The 27835-nt window shown below is 41.8% G+C and overlaps 1 protein-coding gene across 1 annotated transcript; it reads left to right on the forward strand.

Annotated features, from left to right (window-relative positions):
- Positions 1-27407, forward strand: ZNF627 (zinc finger protein 627). Its single transcript, XM_053586509.1, has 4 exons — positions 1-122; positions 18633-18759; positions 18969-19029; positions 20938-27407. Exons 1-4 carry the CDS (start codon positions 120-122, stop codon positions 22172-22174), a joined length of 1428 nt encoding a protein of 475 aa, XP_053442484.1. The 5' UTR covers positions 1-119; the 3' UTR covers positions 22175-27407.
- Positions 27408-27835: the final 428 nt, after the last annotated feature.

A 27835-nucleotide genomic window follows, 5' to 3' on the forward strand; every position in this document is an offset into this window, starting at 1 on the left:
CTGGCGTCTAGGTTTCTCCCGGAGGCCCCGGTGTCTCCTTCTCAGACTCCGTAGCGCCGAGCTCTGCCCCGGTCGCGGGAATCTCAGGGAGGACACCGGCCCACCCTGGGAACCGGAAGATGGTGAGTGTGCGGGGCCGGGCATCCCCAGACGGGCCGCAGGGGCTGCTTGGAACAGTCTGGAACCGGCTGTGGCGGGACCCGGGCCTTCCCGGTTCGCTCCGGAATCTGCGGACCCGTGTCTGCGCTGGCGCAGCTCGGCCCTCGGTCCCCCGGGGCCTTAGGGTGGGGCGGGGCCGGCAGCAGGGCCCGGGCGTTCCACCCGGTCGAACGCCGCGACCTCGGCCCCGGAGCCCTCTTTGGGCAGCTTTGCGGCTGCAGCCCCGCATGTCCCCAGATTGTGTGGTGACGGCCGGAGGGTCGTCGGGGGAGGGTCTGACTCGGGTGTGGGGGTCGTGCGTGGGCTGCGGTCTGTGGGGTTCACGGTTCCTCCTTTGTCCTGTTAAAGATTAAACGGAGGCAGTGTTAAAAAGTAAAGAGTTTATTTGAGCAAACAGCGATTCACGAAGGAGGAACACTCAGTTATGGTTTGTGGTTTGGGAGCCCACTGGAGGGGCTTGAAGGAAAGAATTTTATTAGGTGCATGAGGAGCAAACCTAATTCGGTACTTCATTGGTTACAGTTAGGTAGTCGCCTCATTTGGTCCATCCTAGTGGAAATTTTCTGGTTACGTATGTAGTCGAGTTAATGGGAGGTTGTGGTTGGTTAAGCCTAAATTTCTTTTCCCTATAAATTGGTGATTTATAAGAATTTCATTTGAGTTAAATTTTGGTTTTCTTGGGTAGGAAACCAAATGGCACTGTGACCACGTCAATCAGATTATCTCCTAATTAATTATTTTTAACACTCTCCCAAGAGGACTGATTTTCTCCTGTGTCAAATCCTCTACCTTATTTTGTCACCCTAACTCTTACTAGAATTACTGGTTCCTTTCCTGCATTCCTAGATGCCAACTTCCCCTCACCAATTCACAACGTTATTAGCTATTTGTCCTTTATTGTACATTTGTAACTGATGAAGTAGGGTAATTGTTTATCTTTTTTTCAAGGAGTAATGGATGGCTTTTGAAAATATTTGTTTTCTGTTTTTGAACATTTCGCATGACAGGAAAACAGAGAATAACCACCTGACACTCTGCTTTTAGGAATCTTTGCGTCTCTCCTCTTTTCATCATTCCTAGGGAGAGACACTTTATCGGAATGTCTTCAGGTTGAGGTTCCCCTTGGGAAACTTTACAGGGTGATGTGTTCTCAGCCCACACTCTGTCTTTACCTAGTCCTGGATTTCAGAACTGTGTGGGTTGACCCGCGGTGCTCACCCTGTCTCTTGGAGGGTCTAGTGAGTATCAGCCCCTGGGTCTTTCTTCCCAGAGGACAGCCTGCAGGGTATGGCTGGGTCCTCTGTAGGAAGCAGCTTTATGTCCTAGGGTGGCAGGGGTCTGCTGGTATACCCTTCATCTCAATAGACCACTCTGTAGGGCACTCAGCTTCCATTCTTGGGGACACATTGGTGGCCAGTCAAATAAATGAATGATGGTATTGTGGGGAAAGACATGATTCTTATCCTCTGCATTTTCTCAGACTAGTGAAGGTAGAAAAACAATCCTAAAGAACAGGAAAACTCAGCCAATTGAAGTGATGCAAGAACTTGAACAGCAGAATGTACTTTGGGCACAGGAAGCACCATGCAGTGTCTCTTAGGAGGGTGGTCAGTGAGTACTTCAGTGAGCAGAATGGGGGTGAGAAGATGTCTCCTATGATAGGACCTGACACCTGACACAGACCTGTCTCTGTTCCTAGTGGGCATTGCCTGTTCCCGAGTTTGTCCCTTGAAAAAGACTTGTTCGCTTATTGCAGTTTCAGTTTTTTAAAATTAAATTTTATTTTATTTATTTATTTATTTATTTTTGCAGAGAAAGAGTCTCACTTTATGGCCCTCGGTAGAGTGCCGTGGCCTCACACAGCTCACAGCAACCTCCAACTCCTGGGCTTAAGTGATTCTCTTGCCTCAGCCTCCCGAGTAGCTGGGACTACAGGCACCCGCCACAACGCCCGGCTATTTTTTGGTTGCAGTTTGGCCGGGGCCGGGTTTGAACCCACCACCCTCGGTATATGGGGCTGGCGCCTTACCGACTGAGCCACAGGCGCCGCCCAAATTTTATTTTATTTTTTTGAGACAGAGTCTCACTTTGTCGCCCTTGGTAGAGTGCCGTGGTGTCATGGTTCACCCCAACCGCTAACTCCTGGGCTCAAGCAATCCTCTTGCTTCAGCCTCCCGAGTAACAGAGTAGCTGAACTAGAGGCACCAGACCACAACATCTGGCTATTTTTTATAGAGATAGGTCTTGCTCTTGCTCAGGCTGGTCTCCAACTTCTGAGCTGAAGCAGTCTGCCAGCCTTGGCCTCCTAGAGTGCTACAATTACAGGTGTGAGACAGGTGGATTTCAGAAAAAAAAAAAAAATTAAATATCTAGTTTTATACTACATTTGTCAAAAATTCTTGTTTACCTTTTTTCTTCCCCAGAGGGAAGAATGTATACTAAGTTTCTCATGTCTGTTTTTTTTTTTTTGAGACAGAGTTTTACTATGTCTCACCCTCTGTAGAGTTTTCCGGCATCACAGCTCACAGCAAACTCCAACTCTTGGGCTTAAGAGAGTCTCTTGCCTCCGCCTCCCAAGTAGCTGGGATCCACCTCCCAAGTAACTGGGACTACAGGCACCCACCACAACGCCTGGCTATTTTTTTTTCTTTTCTTTTCTGGTTGTAGTTGTCACTGTGGTTTGGCGGGCCTGGGCTGGGTTTTGAACCTGCCAGCTCTGGTGTATGTGGCTGGTGTCCTAGCCACTGAGCTACAGGCACTGAGCCAATGTCTGTTCTTTTTTGGTAGCATGATTTCAAGTGAATTCCAGGACTTAACTTTGGGCATGCTACCAGAGAAGAGAAATAGGGTAAAACTCTCTTGTATTATGGCTGCAGAAAAACACATTTCCACAAATAAACGTGGTAGATAGGTTGGTGAATTACAAATATTCACCAAAACGTCAGTTCCTCTGCTGAGTTTAATGCTAAGTCCATCTGAGATCGGGCATGGCAATTCGTAGAAGTGTTCACATATAATTTTCTTTCTTTCTTTCTTTCTTTTTTTTTTTTTTTTTGAGACAGAGCCTCAAGCTGTCATTCTGGGTAGAGTGCTGTGGCATCACAGCTCATAGCAACCTCCAACTCCTGGCCTCAAGCAATTATCCTGCCTCTGCCTCCCAAGTAGCTGGGATTACAGGTGTCCGCTACAACGCCCAGCTATTTTTTGGTTGCAGCCGTCATTGTCGTTTGACGGGCCCAGGCTGGATTCGAACCTGCCAGCTTCGGTGTATGTGCCTGGTGCCTTAGCCACTTGAGCCATAGGCACCGAGCCACACATAATTTTTTAACATATGATTTGTCATAACAGAAGTAATGAAGGGGTGCGTTTATTATCTGAAATGGTTGAGGGATGAAATGTAAATGTCTTAACAATTTCCTTCCCTGCTATACAAATAAAAACTAAGATTGAGTGATTTCCTTGGAGTCTTTAAACACTGGGCATTCTCTTGTTTAAGAGTAAGTGAACAGCCTTGACTGGGGAGCAGAGGCCCAAGACCAGTGACTGCAAGTTCAGGCCAATCTTGAGCCTCCAAAAGGAGGTCATTGCAGGTCCAGTTGGCTCTTCCTGGTGAGTCTCCCTTGCAAGTGTCTGAGCTGCTCAAATGACCTTTGGAAGAGCCCTTTTTTTTTTTTTTTTGTAGAGACAGAGTCTCACTTTATGGCCCTCGGTAGAGTGCCATGGCCTCACACAGCTCACAGCAACCTCCAACTCCTGGGCTTAAGTGATTCTCTTGCCTCAGCCTCCCGAGTAGCTGGGACTACAGGCGCCCGCCACAACGCCCAGCTATTTTTTGGTTGCAGTTCAGCCGGGGCCGGGTTTGAACCTGCCACCCTCGGTATATGGGGCCGGCACCTTACCGACTGAGCCACAGGCGCCGCCTTTGGAAGAGCCCTTTATACTGAGAGAAGCTCAGAGCACTGGAAAGCTGGGGACCTACAGGCAGAATGGGTTGGTGGTAATACCCTGTTTGAGTTTGTAATTGTTATTATCCTGGTGCTGTTTCTTGGACATTGTCAAATGAAACGCATCTGGATTTAGGTGAAGGATAAAGGAGCACAGCAAAAGATGGAAAGCACCAAGTATAAGATGTGCAGGCATCTCACAGGTTAGGCAAAAATGGTTTTCATGCATAGGGAGAAATGAAGGTTAGAAAGAAAGGGGGAGGAAGTGGGCAGGATGGCCCAGAGGGATCATGATGGAGGGGTTGACTGCTGGCTCAAGGATGGGTTAAAGTTCAGGGGACTGTAGGAAGGAGAAAAAAAAATTTCTTGCCTTTTCTTTTTTTTTTTCTGAGACGGAGTCTCACTCTGTTGCCCTTGACAGAGTGTCATGGTTTCATTACCTCACAGCAACCTCAAACTCTTGGGCTTAAGCGATTCTCTCACCACAGCCTCTCAAGTAGCTGGGACTACAGGCACCAGCCACAACTCCTGGTTCTTTTTTTGTTGCAGTTGTCATTGTTGGTTAGCTGGTCTGGGCTGGGTTTCAACCTGCCAACTTTGGTGTTTGTGGCTGGAGCTGTAACCACTGTGCTACAGGCGCCCAGCCTAATGTTTCTATTTTTAGTAGAGACAAGGTCCTGCTCTTGCTCAGCCTGGTCTGGAACTTCTGAGCTCAAGCAATCTGCCGGGCTCCCAGAGTTCTAGAATTACAGGTGTGAGCCATCTCACCCAGCCATGAAATTGAGTTTTAGTTGGTGTTTTCTTTTTTAAATTTTTAGCAAGTCTGTATTACCACAAATATACCATTATTATGATGTTCAAAAGGTTTTTTTTTTGTGTGTGTGTGTGTGTGTGTGTGTGTGGTTCTTAACCTCCATTACACACATACTGTCCTGTCTGATGCTGTGGTTCACCCAATTTACTCTCATTCCACTGCTTATGGGAATTATGATCTATCAGCTTGGCTTTTTGTTTTTTTTTTTCTTTTTTTGAGACAGCTTCACACTTTGTCACTCTGATGCTGTGAGCGTCATAGCTCACATCAACCTCAAACTCTTGAGCTCAAGCTTTTGCAGGAAGACGAGGCCCATTGGAGAGAAGGAGCACCCAAACACCATGTTTATAAGAGGAAGGGCTTTATTTCAGCCGGTAGAGCGAATGGCAGTCAAATTCAGAATGTCTGAGCTTCCCTGCCTGGGCTTGGTCTTTCCCTTTTTATCTCCAGTTAAAAAGTTCCAACCCAGGCTCGGCGCCTGTGGCTCAAGCAGCTAAGGCGCCAGCCACATACACCTGAGCTGGTGGGTTTGAATCCAGCCTGGCCCACCAAACAACAATGACAGCTGCAACCAAAAAAAATCACCTGTAATCCCAGCAACTTGAGAGGCGGAGGCAGGAGAATCACTTGAGCCCAGTAGTTGGAGGTTGCTGTGAGCTGTGATGCCACCGCACTCTACCCAGGGTGACAGCTTGAGGCTCTGTCTCAAAAAAAAAAAAAAAAGAAAAGAGGGCAGTGCCTGTGGCTCAAGGAGTAGGGCGCCGGTCCCATATGCCGGAGGTGGCAGGTTCAAACCTAGCCCTGGCCAAAAAAAAAAACCAAAAAAGAAAAAGAAAGAATGGTACCTGTGGGTTGGAACTTTTTTTTTTTGAGACAGACTACAGGTGCCTGCTACAACACCCAGCTTTTTTTTTTCTTTAGCGAGAAAGTCTCGCTCCGGCTCAGGCTGGTCTTGAACTCCTGAACTCAGGGCAATCCACCCACCTCGGCCTCCCAGAGTGCTGGGATTACAGGTGTGAGCCACCGCACCCAGCCTATTTTAAACATCTTGACTGCATGTAGTATGTGTTATAATTGATAAACCAGTATATTACATTTGATGATGATGAGAATTGATGAACAGATGTATTAAGGTTCACTGTGTGATATGGTTCTATGAGTTTTGACAAATTAATGTGTATCCAACATTGCAGTCTTATACAGAAGAGTTTCAAATCCCTACAACCCTCTTGTGTTCCACTTAATCATCATTCCTCCCCTTCCTTTATCCCCCCTACCCCACTCCCTGGCAATCAACCTATACAGTTTTGCCTTTTTCAGCATGTTCTATACTTGGGGTCATACTGTAAGGAGCCATCTTAACAGGCTTCTTTCACATAGCACTATACATTTAAGGCCTTTCCCTGTCTTTGTGATTTGATAGCTAATTTCTTTTAATCACTAATAATATTCCACTGTATGGATGTATCACAGTTTGTTGAAAGGTACATCTTGGTTGCTTCTAGTTTTTGGCAATGATGGATAAGGCTGCTAAAAATGTTCATGTGAAGAGTTGTGTAGACGTCAGTTTTTTTTGAGATAGAGTCTTACTATGTCACCCTCACTAGAGTGCTGTAGCGTCACAGCTCACAGCAACCTCAAACTCTTGGGCTCAAGTGAGTCTCTTGCTTCAGCCTCCCAAGCAGCTGGGACCACAGGCGCCCACCACAACACCTGGGTGTTTTTTGCAGTTGTCATTATTGTTTCGCTGGCCTGGGCTGGGTTAGAACCTGCCACCTTTGGTGTATGTGGCTGGCGCTGCAACCACTGTGCTATGGACACCAACTCTAGACGTCAGTTTTCAACTCATTTGGGTTAATACCTAGAAGTGTAATTGCTGAATCTTATAAGACCATGCTTATCTTCTTTTTTTTTTTTTTTTTTTGCAGTTTTTGGCCAGGGCTGGGCTTGAACCTACCACCTCTGGCATATGGGGCCTGCGCCTTATTCCTTTGAGCTACAGGCGCCGCCCCATGCTTGTCTTCTTAAGAGCATGCTAGATTGTCTTCCTATATGGCTACAGTGTTCTTCATTCACACCAAACTGTGGATGAGAGTTCCTGTTGGTACATATTTTCATCAGCATTTGGTAGTGTCAGTGTTTTGGGTTTTGCCCATTCTAGTAGGTAAATGGTGGTATGTCATTATTTTTATTTGCAATTCCCTAATGACATATGATATTGAACGTCTTGTCATATTTTTTCTAAATATTTTCTTGCGTAAGGTGTCTTCGCAGAACTTTTGACCATTTAAAAAAAAATAGCTACCAAGTGAAGCAATGGGAAAAGGAAGAAAATAATCTGTAACTGGGCTGAGTGTGGTGGCTTACACCTGTAATCACATCACTTTGAAAGGCTGGGTTGGGAGGATTGCTTGAGGCCTGGAGTTCCAGACCAAGCGATCCTCTTGCCTGAGCCTCCCAAAGTTCTAGATCACAGGTGTAAGCCACCATGCTTGGCCTTCCAACTTCATTTTTTAATATGTGGACATTGAGTTATTCCAGCAGTACTTTTGGAAAAACGTCCTTTTTTTTTCCATTGACTAATCTTGGCAGTATATTAAAAAATAATTTTACTGGGTGGCACCTGTGGCTCAAGGAGTAGGGCGCCGGTCCCATATGCCGGAGGTGGCAGGTTCAAACCTAGCCCTGGCCAAAAACCAAAAAAAAAAAAAAATAATAATAATAATTTTACCATATATGTGTGGCTATCTTTCCGGGCTCTCTATTTGAATGGTCTATATCTCTGCCTTTATGACAGTACCAAACAGTTTTGATTACTATACAATTGAGTAATTATTTGAGAATATTTACATCAGTATTGATAAGGGCCATTTGTCTGCATTTTTTTTCTTGTTTTGTGAGTGTGTGTGTGTTTTGAGACAGAGTCTAACTCTGTCGCCCTGAGTAGAGTGCTGTGGCATCATAGCTCCTAACAGCCTCAAACTCTTGAGCTCAAGCAATCCTCTTGCCTCAGCCTCCCAAGTAGTGGGGACCACAGATATATGCCACTATGCCCAGTTAGTTTTTCTATTTTTATTTTATTTTATTTTAGAGATGGAGCCTCAAGCTATTTTTTGGTTGCAGCTGTCATTGTTCGGTGGGCCTGGGCTGGATTCGAACCCGCCAGCTCAGGTGTATGTGGCTGGCACCTTAGCTGCTTGAGCCACAGGCACCGAGCCTAGTTTTTCTATTTTTAGTAGAGACAGGGTCTTGCTCTTGCTCAGGCTGGTCTCAAGGAATCCACCCACCTCGGCCTCCGAGGATGCCAGGATTAGAGGCATGAGCCACCGCGCCTGGCCTCTTGTGTCTTTTTCTTTGCTGTTAGCTTAATTTTGGCCTCATAGAATGAATTGGTATTAATTCTTCCTTAAATGTTTGGTAGATTTTAGCAGTGAAGGTATTGCGTTTTGGGCTTTTTCATTTGTTGGGTGTATTTTGATCATTGCATCAATCTCTTTTAATAGTTGTAGGTCTGCTGGGATATTCTATTTCTTCATGAATCAGTCTCAGTAGATTGTGTGTTTCTAAAAATTGTCCACTTCATGTCACCACATTTGTTGGTTCTTTAATATGGTGTGAGGCAGACTTCTATTGAATGTCCCCGTTAGTACGCAGGAGCCTTGCTGATGTGGAGGTAAGGTATGGGGAGATGGGAAGCATTTCATTGACTTATGATTTGGCCTCACTTTAGGAAGCTTGTATCCTTACATTGTGATTTTTTTTTCTTTATTGTTGGAGATTCATTGAGGGTACAGTAAGCCAGGTTACACTGATTGCAATTGTTAGGTAAAGTCCCTCTTGAAATCATGTCTTGCCCCCAGAAAGTGTGACACACACCAAGGCCCCACCACCCTCCCTCCGTCCCTCTTTCTGTTTTTCCTCCCCACCCATAACCTTAATTGTCATTAATTGTCGTCGTATCAAAATTGAGTACATAGGATTCATGCTTCTCCATTCTTGTGATGCTTTTCTGAGAATAATGTCTTCCACTTCCATCCAGGTTAATATGAAGGATGTAAAGTCTCCATTTTTTTTTAATAGCTGAATAGTATTCCATGGTATACATATACCACAGCTTGTTAATCCATTCCTGGGTTGGTGGGCATTTAGGCTGTTTCCACATTTTGGCGATCGTAAATTGAGCTGCAATAAACAGTCTAGTACAAGTGTCCTTATGATAAAAGGATTTTTTTCCTTCTGGGTAGATGCTCAGTAATGGGATTGCAGGATCAAATGGGAGGTCTAGCTTGAGTGCTTTGAGGTTTCTCCATACTTCCCTTCCAGAAAGGTTGTAGTAGTTTGCAGTCCCACCAGCAGTGTAAAAGTGTTCCCTTCTCTCCACATCCACACCAGCATCTGCAGTTTTGAGATTTTGTGATGTGGGCCATTCTCACTGGGGTTAAATGGTATCTCAGGGTTGTTTTGATTTGCATTTCTCTAATATATAGAGATGATGAACATTTTTTCATATGTTTGTTAGCCATTCGTCTGTCATCTTTAGAGAAGGTTCTATTCATGTCTCTTGCCCATTGATATATGGGATTGTTGGCTTTTTTCATGTAGATTAATTTGAGTTCTCTATAGATCCTAGTTATCAAGCTTTTGTCTGATTGAAAATATGCAAATATCCTTTCCCATTGTGTAGGTTGTCTCTTTGCTTTGGTTGTTGTCTCCTTAGCTGTACAGAAGCTTTTCAGTTTAATGAAGTCCCATTTGTTTATTTTTGTTGTTATTGCAATTGCCATGGCAGTCTTCTTCATGAAGTCTTTCCCCAGGCCAATATCTTCCAGTGTTTTTCCTATGCTTTCTTTGAGGATTTTTATTGTTTCATGCCTTAAATTTAAGTCCTTTATCCATCTTGAATCAATTTTTGTGAGTGGGGAAAGGTGTGGGTCCAGTTTCAGTCTTTTACATGTAGACATCCAGTTCTCCCAACACCATTTATTGAATAGGGAGTCTTTCCCCCAAGGTATGTTCTTGTTTGGTTTATTGAAGATTAGGTGGTTGTAAGATGTTAGTTTCATTTCTTGGTTTTCAATTCGATTCCAAGTGTCTATGTCTCTATTTTTGTGCCAGTACCATGCTGTCTTGAGCACTATGGCTTTGTAGTACAGACTAAAATCTGGTATGCTGACGCCCCCAGCTTTATTTTTATTACTAAGAACTGCCTTAGCTATACGGGTTTTTTTCTGGTTCCATACAAAATGCAGAATCATTTTTTCCAAATGTTGAAAGTACGATGTTGGTATTTTGATAGGAATGGCATTGAATAGGTAGATTGCTTTGGGAAGTATAGACATTTTAACAATGTTGATTCTTCCCATCCATGAGCATGTTATGTTCTTCCATTTGTTAATATCCTCTGCTATTTCCTTTCTGAGGATTTCATAATTTTCTTTATAGAGATCCTTCACCTCCTTCGTTAGGTATATTCCTAGGTATTTCATTTTCTTTGAAGCTATGGTGAAGGGAGTTGTGTCCTTAATTAGCTTCTCATCTTGACTATTATTGGCGTATACAAAGGCTACTGACTTGTGGACATTGATTTTATATCCTGAAACATTACTGTATTTTTTGATGACTTCTAGGAGTCTTGTGGTTGAGTCTTTGGGATTCTCTAAGTATAAGATCATGTCGTCAGCAAAGAGGGAGAGTTTGACCTTCTCTGCTCCCATTTGGATTCCCTTTATTTCCTTGTCTTGCCTAATTGTATTGGCTAGAACTTCCAGCACTATGTTGAATAGTAAAGGTGACAGAAGACAATCTTGTCTGGTTCTAGTTCTGAGAGGAAAAGTTTTCAGTTTTACTCCATTCAGTAAAATATTAGCTGTGGGTTTGTCATAGATAGCTTCAATCAGTTTTAGAAATGTCCCAGCTATGCCTATACTCTTCAGTGTTCTAATTAGAAAAGGATGCTGGATTTTATCAAATGCTTTTTCTGCATCTATTGAGAGGATCATATGATCTTTATTTTTGCGGATAACGTTTATGGACTTGCGTATGTTAAACCAGCCTTGCATCCCTGGGATGAAACCTACTTGATCACGATGAATGACTTTTTTGATGATAAGCTGTAATCTATTGGCTAGGATTTTGTTGAGAATTTTTGCATCTATATTCATGAGTGAGATTGGTCTGATTGTTTGGGTCTTGGTTTTGGCATCAGGGTGATGTTTGCTTCATAGAATGTGTTGGGGAAAATTCCTTCTTCCTCAATTTTTTGGAATAATTTCTGCAGTACAGGAATAAGCTCTTCCTTGAAGGTTTGATAGAACTCTGGTGTGAAGCCATCTGGACCAGGGCATTTTTTGGTTGGAAGATTTTTTTATTGTTTCTTTAATCTGAATGCTTGAAATTGGTCTTTTCAGGAGCTCTATTTTATCCTAAGAGCTAAGCTCTATTTTCATCCTGGCTAAGTCTAGGGAGAGGGTGTGATTCCAAATTTTTTTTTTCAGAGTTTTTTTTTTTTATTAAATCATAGCTGTGTACATTGATATCATGGGGCATCATTCACTATGATTCCAAATATTGATCCATTTCCTTCACATTGTCAAATTTCTGGGCATGGAGTTTCTGGTAGTATTCAGAGATGATCTCTTGTATCTCTGTGGGATCAGTTGTTATTTCCCCTTTATCATTTCTTATCACTGAGGTTACTAGAGATTTTACTTTTCTATTTCTCGCTAGTCTGGCCAATGGTTTATCTATTTTATTTATTTTTTCAAAAAACCAACTCCTTGTTTCATTAATTTTCTGAATGATTCTTTTGTTTTCAATTTCATTGATCTCTGATTTGATTTTGGATATTTCTTTTCTTCTACTGAGTTTAGGCTTAGATTGTTCTTCTTTTTCCAATTCCATAAGATGGCTTGTGAGATTGTTGATGCGCTCTCTTTCTGTTTTTCGAATGTAGGCATCTAAAGCGATAAATTTTCCTCTCAAAACTGCTTTTGCAGTATCCCACAGGTTTTGGTAGCTTGTGTCTTCATTGTTGTTATGCTCAAGGAAATTAATGATTTCCTGTTTTATTTCTTCCTGCACCCATATGTTATTCAACAGAAGATTGTTTAATTTCCATGCCTTTGTGTGGGGTCGAGCGTTTTTGTTAGAGTTGAGTTCCACCCTTAGTGCCTTATGGTCTGAGAAGATACAAGGTAAAATTTCAATTCTTTTGATTCTGTTGATATTTGTTTTGTGTACCAGGATATGATCAATTTTGGAGAATGTTCCATGGAGTGATGAGAAGAATGTATATTCTTTATCTTTGGGATGGAGTGTTCTATATGTGTCTATCAAGCACAGTTGTTCTAGCGTCTCATTTAAATCTCTTATATCTTTGTTTAATTTCTGTTTAGAGGATCTGTCAAGCTCTGTAAGAGGAGTGTTAAAGTCCCCTGTTATTATGGTATTATCAGATATCATATTGCTCAGACTGAGTCAGGTCTGTTTCAAGAATCTGGGAGCATTTAAATTGGGTGCATAAATATTTAGAATTGAAATGTCTTCTTGTTGTATTTTTCCCTTGACCAATATAAAGTGACCATCTTTGTCTTTTTTGACTTTAGTTGCTTTAAGTCCACATGTATCTGAAAATAAGATTGCAACTCCTCTTTTCTTCTGAATTCCATTTGCCTGAAAAATTGTCTTCCAACCCTTGACTTGGAGTTTTAATTTGTCTTTTGAAGCCAGGTGTGTTTCTTGCAGACAGCAAATGGATGGCTTGTGTTTTTTAATCCAGTCAGCCAATCTATGTCTCTTCAGTGGGGAATTCAAGCCATTAACATTTATTGAGATAATTGATAAGTGTGGTAGTATTCTATTCATCTTATTTTGTGAGAGTCCATTGCTTAGTTTTATCTTTTGCATCAGTGTGGAGGTTAGGTTCTGTCCTTTAATTTCTGAGTCCTCACTTTGCTGCTGATCCATTGTGATGGTCAGTGTGCAGAACAGGTTGAAGTATTTCCTGTAGAGCTGGTCTTGTTGTGGCGAATTTCCTCAATGTTTGTATATCCGTAAATGATTTGATTTCTCTGTCAATTTTTAAGCTTAGCTTAGCAGGGTACAGAATTCTGGGCTGGAAATTGTTCTGTTTAAGTAGATTAAAGGTAGATGACCATTGTCTTCTTGCTTGGAAAGTTTCATTAGAGAAGTCTGCGGTCACTCTGATGGATTTGCCCCTGTAGGTCAACTGGCGCTTACTCCTGGCAGCTTGCAGAATCTTTTGTTTTGTCTTGACTTTGGACAGGTTCATCACAATGTGTCTTGGAGAAGCTCTGTTAGAGTTGAGGTGACCTGGGGTCCGATATCCCTCTGAAAGCAGTGTGTCAGAATCTTTGATGATATTTTGGAAATGTTCTTTTGTAGTATTCTCTAGCATGGCTTCCATTCCTTTGGGGCATTCTTCTTCCCCTTCTGGGATTCCTATAACTTGTATGTTGGAACGCTTCATAAAGTCCCATAATTCTGACAGTGAACGATCTGCTTTCTCTCTCTTCTTTTCTGCCTCTTTTACTATCTGAGTTATGTCAAGAACTTTGTCTTCTACCTCTGAAATTCTTTCTTCTGCATGGTCTATCCTGTTGCTGATACTTTCCATTGCATCTTTAAGTTCCCTAATAGACTGTTTTAGTTCCTTCAGGTCTGCTATATCCTTTTATATTCTTCATATTGTTCATCTCTTATTTGATTCTGTTTTTGGATTTCCTTTGGTTATTTTCCACTTTATTAGCAGTTTCCTTCATTGTTTCTATCATTTCTTTCATTGTTTTCATCATGTATATTCTAAATTCCCTTTCTGTCATTCCTAACATTTCTTTATAGGTGGAATCCTCTGCAGTAGCTACCTCATGGTCCCTTGGTAGGGTTGTTCTGGACTGGTTCTTCATGTTGCCTGGAGTTTTCTGCTAATTCTTCCTCATGAGTGATTTCTTTTATCTGTTTCCTTGCCCTAATTTTCCTTTCACTTCCTCTTGCTCTTTAAGTTATCGTGCCTGTGGAGTAAGGTTTCGATGAGTCCTTTTGGTACAGGACCAGAAGGAGGAGAGGGTTGAAGAGCAAGAAAGGGATAAAAGAAAGGAGGAATGAGCGAAAAGAAAAAAAAAATAGAGAAAGGAGAGTGGGTGGGTAAAAGGTATATTGACAAAAAGAAGAGAGGCACAGAAAGAGGGAGACAGAGCAATATAGGTGTACAGTAGGGTACTTTGACACAACCTTAAAAAATCCCCACCTTCTGGAGGTGCCCAGTTGGGTGGTTCCCTTGAGGTTAGCAGCTCTTTGCTAACCTGATCAGACACAGTACCCCACCTCCACCAAGTAGAGAGGAAAGACAAAAATGTTAAATCAAACAAAAGCAAACAGAAAACTTTACGGGATAAAATTGGGTGAAAAACCAAACAATAGGGGTAGAAACACTAGCAAAAATGAAGTTCTAGTTATTGAAAAAGGCAACAATGGGAAATTATAATTAAACTAGAAAAATTGAGGAAGAAAAAATCTGTACGGAAAAGGTTGAAATTAAAAAACAAAACATCAACAACATCAAACTAAACAAATAAACAAAAAACAACACAACCAAAAACAAAGCAGTATGTCTGTTGTTGAATATTGTCTGGGCAACACGTGGTCTTCTGGAGTATGAGATGTTAATCACAGTGCTGATATGACTGGAGGCTGCTGATTTCTCAAACCCCAATGGGTAGACACCCTAAATCTCTCTTCAGCCCTCTTAAAAGGCACTTTGAACTTGTAAACTTGCTGAGCAGAAGCTTTCTCAGGAAAGTGCTTGTCGCTGGAATCACTGCTGAAATGGCTATCTACTTACTCAGTGTGCCAAAACTGGTCTCACTCTGCCCCTGAGGGTTAGGGCTGTAAGGCGGCTTAGTCCCCGCCCTTAGGCTACTCAGTCACTAGGTTAACAGCTCCCTCCCGATTCTTGCTCTGCGACCCTGAGGGCGGAGCTTGCCAGGGCAGATCACTCACAATGGCTCCCTGTGGCCCACAGCCAAACACTATTAGCTCTGTCTGGCTCAGTGGCTCAGACTGGGGCCCTAGACTATGGCCAAAGTTCTCTGCACTCCCACTAAGGCTCTCCCCAAGGCAGTTCAACTGAGTGCCAAGTCCAAAGACACCAAAACAGTTCACAGGTAAGGCCTTTCCGGTTTGCAGTCTCGCTGCTACTGTACTTACAGTTGCCGGCGGGTTTAGACCAATTGAGCACATGCCACCACTTGCCGGTTTTCCACTGTTTTAGTCCTCCTCTTGGGGTGCAGAAATCTCTCACTGACTCCCTGTATCCTCACAGAGATGATTATAGGCATATCCCACCAGCCAGAGATGCCTGGAGTCCTATCTCCCCAGACTCACAGTGCCCAGATGCATGGAAGCTATTACTCAGCTACCATCTTGCTCTCTCTCCTACATTGTGATTTTTATAAGTACTTCTCATCCTGTTCAGGCAGGAAGGATAGAGGGGAATGGAATTAGATATTTCCCCAGGACGTTTGGTTCTGGTAACATCCCAGTTGATAGGCTTCTGGGAAATACTTGGTTCTGAAGGCAATACTTAATAAGAACAGAATTCTCTGGGTCTATTTCACAATGGCTACTCTTTCTCTCCTCCTGCTGGAGATAGGATGTTGATTTTTCTCTGATTTTTCCCGATGAGAACTGATAGACTTTCTGGCGGTAAACCTTATGAATGAGTTGGGACTGGGGCCTTCTGGATTTTTACCTCTTAAACTTGTCCACACTCAGCCTTCAGTAATTCATTATTTACAATTTAGCTTTTCCTTTCCCTGTGCTGTTCACTGCTTTGTGAATAAGCATTTCTTAGGATACATTTTCAGGACTCTTAATGCTAATATTTCTCTGCCCACTAGTCACTACATCTTTGTTACGACAGGTGGTACAGACCCATTGTACAAAGAGACATTAGGGGTGCCCCATGTACCCTCTCATCCACCAATAAGAGGCATGCTTCCTCCCATTCTTCTGTTATTCTACCAAGTAGTTCAATTCTAGCATCAGAATTGCTATGTGAGGGGAAGTGAAGGTAGGTGATGACCACCAAATCATGCAACAAATATTTGGAGTACAGAGCAGCATGGGAACTTCATTTTCATTTTTAACATATACATGTGTTTATTAGGTTTCCACTTTTGCCTTCACAGAATTAAAAAGCCTTAACAAAACAATGATTAAGATAACGACTAGAAACAAAAACCTCATAAAGAACAAATGAAGATACATACATTCAGAAATCAGACGATTGCTGCATTGAGATATTAAGCAATAATAATAATGCAAAGAAAGTAACATTCACATTGTCAAATGAGAGTATGTCTATTATAGAATGCTTTGATTTTGAGGTTCAATAGGGAGTCATCAGTTAAGCTCTTCTTATTTTTTTCCTAAAGTCTCAAAAAATAGACAACTAATATTTATAAATAAAAGATAACTTCAAAAGACAGATCATGCCAAATCTTTTTTTTTTTTTTTTTTTGTAGAGACAGAGTCTCACTTTATGGCCCTGGGTAGAGTGCCGTGGCATCCACAGCTCACAGCAACCTCCAACTCCTGAGCTTTCTCTTGCCTCAGTCTCCCGAGTAGCTGGGGCTACAGGCGCCCGCTACAACGCCTGGCTATTTTTTTGGTTGCAATTCAGCCGGGGCCGGGTTTGAACCCACCACCCTTGGTATATGGGGCCGGTGCCTTACCTACTGAGCCACAGGTGCCGCCCCATGCCAAATCTTATAGACAAAAGAAAAAGAAGAAATACTTCAAAATCATTCTACTTAATCTGGATACACCTGATATTAAAATTGGAGAAAATATATTATTATATAGGGGAAATTACAAACACATTTCACTTTTAAATGAGGATGTAATATCCTAAACAACATATTAACAAGTTGAATTAAAAATTAATGTTTAGGTTCGGTGCCTGTGGCTCAAGCAGCTCAGGCGCCAGCCACATACACCTGAGCTGGCAGGTTCAAATCCAGCCCGGGCCCACCAAATAACAGTGACGGCTGCAACCAAAAAATAGCCGGTCGTTGTGGCGGGCGCCTGTAGTTCCAGCTACTTGGGAGGCGGAGGCAGGAGAATCACTTGAGCCCAGGAGTTGGAGGTTGCTATGAGCTGTGATGCCACGGCACTCTACCCAGGGTGACACCTTGAGGCTGTGTCGCAAAAAAAAAAAAAAATGTTTAAGTAATGTACTTTGGTAAAAATTAAATCCAATTTATGTGAGAATTAGTTACTATTTTCTTTTCTTTTCTTTTCCCCCCCTCACCTCCTCTCTCCTTGTTTCCCCTTCCCCCATGCCTCACTGTGTCATTAATTGTCCTCATATCAAGGTTGAATACGCAGGATTCATGCTTCTCCATTCCTGTGATGGTTCACTAAGAATAATGTGTTCCGCCTCCATCCAGGTTAGTACAAATGCTGTAAAATCTCCATTTTTTTAATGGCTGAATAATATTCCATGGTATACATATACCACAGCTTACCAATCCATTCCTGGGTTGAAGGACACTTAGGCTGTTTCCACATTTTGGCAATTGTAAATTGGGCTTCGATAAACAGCCTAGTACAATTGTCTTTATAATGAGAGTTTTTTTCTTCTGGATAGATACCCAATAATGGGACTGCAGGATCAAACAGGAGGTCTAGGTTGAGTTCTTTGAGGTTTCTCCAGAATTCCTTTCAAAAAGGTTGTACTAGTTTGCAGTCCCACCAGCAGTGTAAAAGTGTTCCTTTCTCTCCACATTCGCGCCAGCATCTGCAGTTTTGAGATTTTGTGATATAGGCCATTCTTGCTGGGGTTAGATGATATCTTGGGGTGGTTTTAATTTGCATTTCTCTAATAATTAGGGATGATGAGCATTTTTTCATGTGTTTGCTAGCCATTCGTCTGTCTTCTTTAGAGAAGATTCTATTCATCTCTCTTCCCCATTGATGTATGGAATTGTTGGTTTTTTTAAATTGAAGTTCTGTGTAGATCCTAGTTATTAAGCTTTTGTCTGATTCAAAATATGCAAATATCCTCTCCCATTGGGTAGGTTGTCTATTTCCTTTGGTTGTTGTCTCCTTGGCTATACAGAAGCTTTTCAGTGTAATTAAATCCCATTTGTTTATTATTGCTGTTGTTGCTATTGCCATGGCAGTCTTCCTCATAAAGTCTTTCCCAGGCTGATATCTTCCAGTGTTTTTCCTATGCTTTCTTTGAGGATTTTTATCATTTCATGCCTTAAATTTAAGTCCTTTATCCATTTTGAATCAATTTTTGTGAGTGGAGAAAGGTGCAGGTCCAGTTGCAGTCTTCTACATGTGGATATCCAATTCTCCCAGCAACATTTATTGAATAGGGAGCTTCCCCCAGTGGACACTATTGTTCGGTTTATCAAAGATTAGGTGGCTGTAAGTTGTTGGTTTCATTTCCAGGTTTTCTATTTGATTCCAAATGTCCATGTCTCTATTTTTGTGCCAGTACCATGCTGTCTTGACCACAATGGCCTTGTAATACAGCCTAAAATCTGGTATGGTGATACCCCCGGCTTTGTTTTTATTACTAAGAACTGCCTTAGCTATAGCATGTGAACTTCTTAAGAATAGAGTGTAGATCTCCACTGCTGTCAGTCTCATCCACCCTCCTCTATACATGTGGGTTGTTTCAGGATCCACTGGTCTTTGAAGATGTGGCTGTGAACTTCACTCTGGAGGAGTGGGCTTTACTGGATCCTTCCCAAAAGAATCTGTACCGAGATGTGATGGAAGAAACCTTCAGGAATCTGGCTTCTATAGGTAAGGATGGCAGCACTCTTTCACTTAGTGAATTAGAGAACAAGTGCATCTTGCTCATCAGGGCTGTTCTGTGACTTGGCACATGGAAAGAGAATACTTTGGTTCATAAGTCAGGCATGGTTGGCCACAGTGTATCAGGAACACAGAATGTAGTAGTTTTTTATGATTTTGTGCTTATTAATAATGATTTTTCTGGGTTTACATTTTAGGAGAAAAATGGGAAGATGAGAACGTTGAAGATCAGTATGGAAATCCCAGAAGAAATCAAAGGTAATTTGCACTCACAAAAGAAAGCAAATTTCCATAAGTGAATTTTAGAGGGTCAGATATTTATTTATTTATTTTTTGAGATGGAGTTTCACTCCGTCACACTGGGGTAGAGTGCCATGGTGTCATCATAGCTCACAGCAACCTCAAACTCTTGGCTCAAGTGATCCTCTTGCCTCACCCTCCAAGTTTAGCTGGGACTACAGGCATCCGTCACAATGCCCAGCTAATTTTTTCTAGTTTTAGTAGAGACAGGGTCTCACTGTTGCTCATGCTGGTCTTGAGCTCCAGTGATCCACCTGCCTTGGCCTCCCAGAGTGCTAGGATTATAGGTGTGAGCCACTGCACCAGGCCTAGAAGAACAGATACTTTTAAAAACAAGAAAACAAAACAGATAAGCCTAGCTTCACATTTATTTTTTATTGGAAAATTTTCTCAGAAACATAAAGTTAAGGGAGACCCAGATGTTCAGTGTTTGTGAAACAGTTCAGTGGTAGACAATGCTATGAAACCTCATGTGAATATATAAGTACACATACATATTTTTTATTTTTTGAGATGGGGTTTCACTTTGTCTTCCAGACTAGAGTGCTATGGCGTCATCATAGCTCACTGCAACCTTAAATTCCTGGGCTCAAGAGATCCTTCTGTCTCAGACTCCTGAATAGCTGGGAATACATGCAATGCACCACATGCTTGGCTAATTTTTCTATTTTTTGTAGAGTCGGCATAGATGTCTCACTGTGTTGCTTAGGCTGGTCTTTTTTTTTTTTTTTTTTTTTTTATAGAGACAGAGTCTCACTTTATCACCCTCAGTAGAGTGCCGTGGTGTCACAGTTCATAGCAACCTCCAACTCCTGGACTTAGGTGATTCTCTTCCCTCAGCCTCCCGAGTAGCTGGGACTACAGGCAACTGCCACAATGCCTGGCTACTTTTTTTGTTGCAGTTTGGCCAGGGCCGGGTTTGAACCTGCCACCCTCAGTATATGGGGCTGGTGGCTTACTCACTGAGCCACATGTGCTGCCCCTGCCCCCCCCCTTTTTTTTTTTGAGACAGAGTTTCACTATGTCATTCTTGGTAGAGTGCTGTGGCATCACAGCTCACAGCAGCCTCCAACTCCTGGGCTAAAGTCATTCTCTTGCCTCAGCCTCCCAAGTAGCTGGGACTACAGGTGACCACACAACGCCCAGCTATTTTTTTTTGTTGTAGTTGCCATTGTTGTTTGGCAGGCCCGGGCTGGGTTTGAACCTACCTGCCCTGGTATATATGGCTGGCACCCTAGCTGCTGAGCTACAGGCACCAAGCCAGCTGGTCTTTTTTTTTTTTTTTAAATTAATTAATTATTTTTTTTTTTAGCTGAGGCTGATCTTAAATTCTTGGCCTCAAGTGATCCTCCCACCTCTGCCTCCAAGTGCTAGGATTATAGGCATGAGCCATTGTGCCTGGTCTGAATATCATTTTTCCTTTTTTTTTTTGTGTAGAGACAGAGTCTCACTTTATGGCCCTTAGTAGAGTGCTATGGCATCACACAGCTCACAGCAACATCCAACTCCTGGGCTTAAGTGATTCTCTTGCCTCAGCCTCCCAAGTAGCTGGGACTACAGGCGCCCGCCACAACACCTGGCTATTTTTTGGTTGCAGTTCAGCCGGGGCTGGGTTTGAACCCACCACCCTCCGTATATGGGGCTGGCACCTTACCGACTGAGCCACAGGCGCCGCCCCCTGAATATCATTTTTCGATAATAGGTGTGGTCATGACATCCTGCAGTACTTAGTCTATTCATAATCAAATAATTGAGGCAGGGTATAAAATCTATACTTTCCCAGAGGAAAATAGGTGCAATACCTATTAATAAATACAAAATCATTTATTAACATATCACTAATAATGTGTTTCTTATTTTTTGTAGGAGTCATATTTTAGAAAGACTCTATGAAAGTAAAGAAGGTGGTCAGTGTGGAGAAACCTTCAGCCAAATTCCAGATCACATGCTGAACAAGAAAACTCCTCCTATAGTAAAGCCATTAGGAAGCAGTGTGTGTGGAGAAGTTGGCATGAGTCATTCATCCCTTAATAGGCACATCAGATCTGACAGTGGGACCAAACCAAATGAGTATCAGGAATATGGAAAGAAGCCATATAAACGTAAGCAATGTGAAAAAGCTGTCAATTATCACCACTCCTTTCCAGCACGTGAAAGGACTCAGTCTGGAGGGAAACCCTATGATTGTAAGGAATGTGGAGAAACCTTCATTTCCCTTGTAAGCATTCGAAGACACATGGTAACACACAATGGAGGTGTACCTTATAAATGTAAGGTGTGTGGGAAAGCCTTTGACTATCCTAGTTTATTTCGGATACATGAAAGAAGTCACACTGGAGAGAAACCCTATGAATGCAAGCAATGTGGGAAGGCCTTCAGTTGTTCCAGTTACATCCGAATACATGAAAGGACTCATACTGGAGATAAACCCTATGAATGCAAGCAATGTGGGAAAGCCTTCAGTTGTTCCAAGTACATTCGAATACATGAAAGGACTCACACTGGAGAGAAACCTTACGAATGTAAACATTGTGGTAAAGCCTTTAGATGTGCCAGTTCTGTTCGAAGTCATGAAAGGACTCACACAGGAGAGAAACTTTTTGAATGTAAGGAATGTGGGAAGGCCTTGACTTGTCTTGCAAGTGTTCGAAGACACATGATAAAGCACACTGGTAATGGACCTTATAAGTGTAAGGTATGTGGCAAAGCCTTTGATTTTCCCAGTTCATTTAGAATACATGAAAGAACACACACTGGAGAGAAACCTTATGAATGTAAGGAATGTGGGAAAGCCTTCAGTTGTTCCAGTTCCTTTCGAAAACATGAAAGAATTCACACAGGAGAGAAACCCTATAAATGTACAAAATGTGGGAAAGCCTTCAGTCGGTCCAGTTACTTTCGAATACATGAAAGAACTCATACTGGAGAGAAACCCTATGAGTGTAAGCAATGTGGGAAAGCCTTCAGTCGATCCACTTACTTTCGAATACATGAAAGAACTCATACTGCAGAGAAACTCTATGAGAACCCTAACCCTAGCCCTTCAGTTGTCCCAGTTCCTTTTATAAGCATGAATGGAGTCACACTGAGAGAAACTCTATGAAAGTAAGAATTTTAGACAATTCCTCTCAGTTTCTTTTGAATGCATGAAAATATTCACAGCAGAGAAAGACCCTATGAGATAATTGGCTTTGAATTATGAGAAGCTTGGATCTCTGAATTGTCTTTCGTCAGTGTTGGTAGTGTTAGGAACTAGATTTACCAGAATCCATTGCACTTATGATTCCTTGGTACAGTTCACTAGTAACTATCTTCCATGAGATTTGAAAGGCAGAAGTGAAGAAGGCATTAGTCACAGTTTCAAGACACCATCCAGGGAGACAGCCAGATTCATGCAAGCTGTGCAAACACCTGTTTACAGCCCATTTTTCCTGATTCTTTGGCTTGCCAATCAAGAGTATCCTTAAACTACTTGACTTCCATTTTCTTGGAGGTACATGTCTCCAGAAGTCCTAGACTGAGTATCCTCAAACTCCTGGCCTCAAGTGATCCTCTGGTTCAGCCTCTTGACTTGCTAGGATTACAGGTGTGCACCACCATGCCTAGCCCCACACTGAACATCCATCTGCACTGTGGTTTGCCTTCAGACATTATCCGTGGTTGTGTACTAGGCAACCAATTTAGACTGACACGATTGGGAGTATATTCTCCAATACTTAACTCACCTAGTCTATAAACTGAATTGATATAAGGTCTAATTTGTGTAGTAAGCACCTTTGTTCATACTGGTAGTGACTGTTCCTGATTGAGCATGACAGCTACAATGCTACCATCAAAACCAACTAGATGGGAGCTTGTTCCTGTACAGTGACTGGTCTCATCCTGTACTTTCTTGTAAGAGTAAGCGTCTTCTTATCTTTAAGACTGTGGGTGTTTCCTGTCACAGCTGAATGTAATATCTCAATTTATCTTCAGTTATGTTTGATTGTATGTGATGAAAAACAATATGAATTTTTTATTCAAACAAGGTTTTTGTGCATGTTTCTTAGAAATATTTTATGAACTGTTTTCACTCTTGGAAGTGGTCAAGTTTATAATTTTAGCAAGTTATTTGTAAAACATTGTGAAGTCAGTATTACCATGTGCATACAATATCAGGAATTTTTTTCTCATGTAAATGTTACTTTTCATGCTTATATAGTTACAACTTTTATCTTGATAGGAATTTGTCATGTACTCGCAATATCAAAATTAAATCATACTGTTGTGTGTGCCTTCTTGCTAGAGACCATAACTATTTCCAAAAGGGTATAATAAATTGTAGTAATAATTAAGACCACAAATCATAAATGATTGTGTGGTTTATCAGTAAGAGAGTACTCAGAAGAATTACTTATAAGATTTGTTCTTTTTTTTTCTTTTTTTTTTGTAGTTTTTGGCCAGGGCTGGGTTTGAACCCACCACCTCCGGCATATGGGCCCAGCGCCCTACCCCTTTGAGCCACAGGCACCACCCCAAGATTTGTTCTTATTTTAGGTTGATTCATTTCTATTCAAGGAAGGAAGTCATTTTTATGTATTGGATGCAGTGAAAGGTAAACTTAGTTCTATCCTTGGTAATCATAATCTTACCTGGAAGGGAGAAGGCATAGAGTAGAGGTAAACCTAATTCATGAGAAATAACCAGTGAGTCACGTTATTGAGAAGAGGGGAAATTTGTGTCTTTTTTATGATTTGGAATATGTTCTTTCCACCAGTTTCTTTTTTTATTAAAGATTACTTTTTTCATTAATGATGTTCTAGTACTAAGAAGTTTTACAGAATTCCCTTGTATTCATCTTGATCTTTCATAATCACTGGGGAGGATTATCTCATGTTGCAGATATGTGACATGTTTATCTTCAACCATGTAAGACTTGGCCTTGTGTCTGGGCGAGGCTTATGCCTGTAATCCTAGCACTCTGGGAGGCTGAGGTGGGAGGATCGGTGGTTGAGCTCAGGATGCTGTGACCTAGGCTCACACAACAGCATTTTAGCCTGGGCAAAAGAGTGAGTCTGAGACTCCGTCTCAAAAAAGAAAAAAAGAAAAGACAGCCTGGTGAGGATAAACCAACTCTGGAGCTTTTAGGCCCATTTTTGCTGTTATTATTTCTGAATGCTTAAATATCTTTTACAATGTGTCAGACACTCTTTTTTATTGTGTACCTCGGGCAGCGCCTGTGGCTCGAGTAGGGTGCCGGCCCCATATGCTGAGGTTAGTGGGTTTGAGCCCAGCCCCAGCTAAAAACTGCAACCAAGAAAAAAAAAGAACCATTGTGTACCTCAATTGCAATATATAAATTTACTTATTCCTTAGTAAGTTATGTAATACTTTATAATGGCTCTTCTTTATGAAAGCTGAATGAGGCCAATGCGTTTGGGTAAATTGTTGGAATACAAGCCTAGGAAGGAATGAAGTTAGCATCGCCATTGCAATCAAATCTTTCTTGCTCAGATAACATGCTTTTTATCCTAATTTGACCACTGTCCTCTTAAGCCAGGATTGTAAAGTAAAAAGCAACATGCAAAAGTTAGTTATATATTTGTACACTAGCATGGAGTAATCCAGACACTTCGTTGAAGATATCCAGCAAGCTCCTGTACAGAAAATTCCTGTTGAAACTCCTCAGAGTCCAGGAGAGCAGCAGTGACCAAGCCCTGCCTATATGTGGAGATGACATATTTGGGCCCAGGTAATGTCCCACATGAGTGAAGGGTGGCTCCATTGGCTGTCAGATAGTAGAGGGAGTCAAGTGGATGGAAGAGATGGCAATGTCAGAGTATGATGCTCCTGATACCAACCAGCATCTTATCTTTCTCCCTTGAAGGCCAAATCCAGTTATAGCACTTGCCACAGAATAGGAACACCACTACAAACATGATTCTCCAAAGCATGCATGTGGCTGTGTTAGGATGACTGTTGGAGCATAAGGAATTATGGAAGTACAGAGTGAGGGCATAATAGGACACAGCCAACAGCCTGGTTATTGGCTTTGACTATGGAAGTATCTTGAAGCTTTACAAAATCCCAGCAATCACCCCAGAGAGGACCTTGATTGAAGTACTGGCCCAATGAGTGTTAATAAGCCTGGAAGCTCACCGCTTTTGGAAGGCAGTGATGTTTTTTCTATTTTAGTTCTGATGCTTACAGGTGTGTCCAACCTGCAGCTCACGAGTCTTGTGCAGATTATAGGAGGACTTTTTTGCTTATCTGTGGTGGCAGATAACATGAAAATTATACATGGATCTATTCTTTTGTTCATCAGCGTTTGTGTATTTAATGTGTGGCCCAAGACAACTCTTCCAGTATGGCACAGAGAAGCCAGAAGTTTGGACACCCCTGATAGGGCATATGCTGTTCTGTATCTGGTTAGAAAAGCAACATTGTGATTTGTGAGTCTTAGCAATTTAGAATCAAAAGTTATTTTGGTGCTTCCTTTTGGTCGAAGATGCCATCTTCTGGTAATTCACCAGAATGATGAACTCAAGGAAAAGAGGAGAGGCACTGATGTGCGTTCTCTAGGCCTTTCAGAAAACATGGAGTTGTTCCTTTGGCCACATACACGCAAATCTAGTAGATGTCAAGAGTATGGGTACTACAGGCATGCCAAAAAGGCATGCTACACAGATGTCACAGGGCAAAACTGGAAGAGCCTGTAGTGTTCCCCAGCATGCTGTTGGCATTGTTGTAAACAAAAGCAAGATTCTTGCCAAGGGGATTAATGTTGGTGTTGAGCATATCAAGCACTCTAAGAGCTGAGATGGCTTACTGAAACATGGGAAGGAAAATGATCAGAAAAAGAAGGAAGCCAAAGAGAAAGGTGCCTAGGTTCAACTGAAGTGCCACGCAGAAAAGTTCACTGTGAAAACCAGCAGAAAGGAGATGGAGCTGCCAGAACCTATTCTGTATGGATTTACAGCATAATAGACATTCAGCGTAGCACACCGGAGAACCAGTTGAAAGGAGCATGAGGTGCTGGAACTTACAGCCTATGAATTCATGGAAGAATAATAGGTGTAAAAAAATAAATGGCTACTGTAAAAATATTACTCTTCGTTGAATAGAAGGGTGGTGTCCCCTTCCTCAAAGAAATGTTTAAAGCAAAAAGAATTTTTTATTGTTTCAGGTTAATTAAGGATACAAAGAATTAGGTCACAATGTTTGTATTTGTTAGGTAAAGTCCCTCTTATAATTGTGTCCCTAAATCTTACTTTATTTATTTATTTTTTTTGAGACAGAGTCTCACTCTGTTGCCCCAGGGTAGTGCTGTGGCATCAAAGCTCACAGCAACCTCAAACTCTTGGGTTCAAGCAATCCTCTTGCCTCGGCCTCCCAAGTAGGCGGCTGCCACAATGCCCAGCTGTTTTTAAGAGATGGGTCTTGCTCTTGCTCAAGCTGCCCTTGAACTCATAAGCTCAAGCAATCCACCCGCTTTGGCCTCCCAGAGTGCTAGAATTACAGGCATGAGCCACCTTGCCCACCCTGCCTCACATTTTTATTTATTTATTTTATTTATTACTAAATCATAGTTGTGTACATTAATGCAATCATGGGGCACCATTCACTGGTTTTATACACATTTGACATATTTTCTTTTCCTTTTTTTATTGTTGGGGATTCATTGAGGGTACAATAAGCCAGGTTACACCGATCATTTGACATATTTTTATCACACTGGTTAACATAGCCTTCCTGGCACTTTCTTAGTTATTGTTGCCTCACATTTTTATTTTTATTTTATTTTATTTTATTTTTTATTATTAAATCATAGCTGTATACATTAATGTGATCATGGGGCCCCATACACTGGTTTTATAGACCGTTTGACACATTTTCATCACACTTGTTACAATAGCCTTCCTGGCATTTTCTTAGTTATTGTGTTAAGACATTTATATTCTACATTTACTAAGTTTCACATGGACCCTTGTAAGATGCACCACAGGTGTAATCCCACCAATCACCCTCCCTCCACCCATCCTCCCCCCTCCCTCCACTCTCTCTCCCCCTTCCCACTATTCTTAGGTTATAACTGAGTTAATAGCTTTCATGTGAAAGCCATAAATTAGTTTCATAGTAGGGCTGAGTACATTGGATACTTTTTCTTCCATTCTTGAGATACTTTACTAAGAAGAATATGTTCCAGCTCCATCCATGTAAACATGAAAGAGGTAAAGTCTCCATATTTATTTAAGGCTGCATAATATTCCATGGTGTAAATATACCACAATTTTTTAATCCATTCATGGATTGATGGGCACTTGGGCTTTTTCCATGACTTAACAATTATGAATTGGGCTGCAATAAACATTTTGGTACAAATATCTTTATTATAATGTGATTTCTGGTCTTCTGGGTATATACCTAGTACAGGAATTATAGGATTGAATGGCAGATCTATTTTTAGATCTCTAAGTGTTCTCCAAACATCTTTCCATGAGGAATGTATTAATTTGCATTAATTCTACCAGCAGTGTAGAAGTGTTCCCTTTTGTCCACATCCACACCAACATCTCTGGTCTTGGGATTTTGTGATATGGGCTAATCTTACTGGAGTTAGATGATATCTCAAACCTGGCCCTGGCCAAACTGCAACCAAAAAATAGCCGGGCATTGTGGCGGGTGCCTGTAGTCCCAGCTGCTCGGGAGGCTGAGGCAAGAGAATTGCTTAAGCCCAGGAGTTGGAGGTTGCTGTGAGCTGTGTGAGGCCATGGCACTCTACCGA

Source organism: Nycticebus coucang, chromosome 3, assembly GCF_027406575.1.
Source record: "Nycticebus coucang isolate mNycCou1 chromosome 3, mNycCou1.pri, whole genome shotgun sequence".
NCBI classification, from domain to species: Eukaryota; Metazoa; Chordata; class Mammalia; order Primates; family Lorisidae; genus Nycticebus; species Nycticebus coucang.

What these genes read in the sequence shown, in the direction of transcription:
- ZNF627 (XM_053586509.1), top strand. An exon ending in CAGGAATCTGGCTTCTATAG is followed by an intron (nt 18,760 to 18,968) that starts GTAAGGATGGCA and finishes TTTACATTTTAG; the next exon opens with GAGAAAAATGGGAAGATGAG. An exon ending in AATCCCAGAAGAAATCAAAG is followed by an intron (nt 19,030 to 20,937) that starts GTAATTTGCACT and finishes TATTTTTTGTAG; the next exon opens with GAGTCATATTTTAGAAAGAC.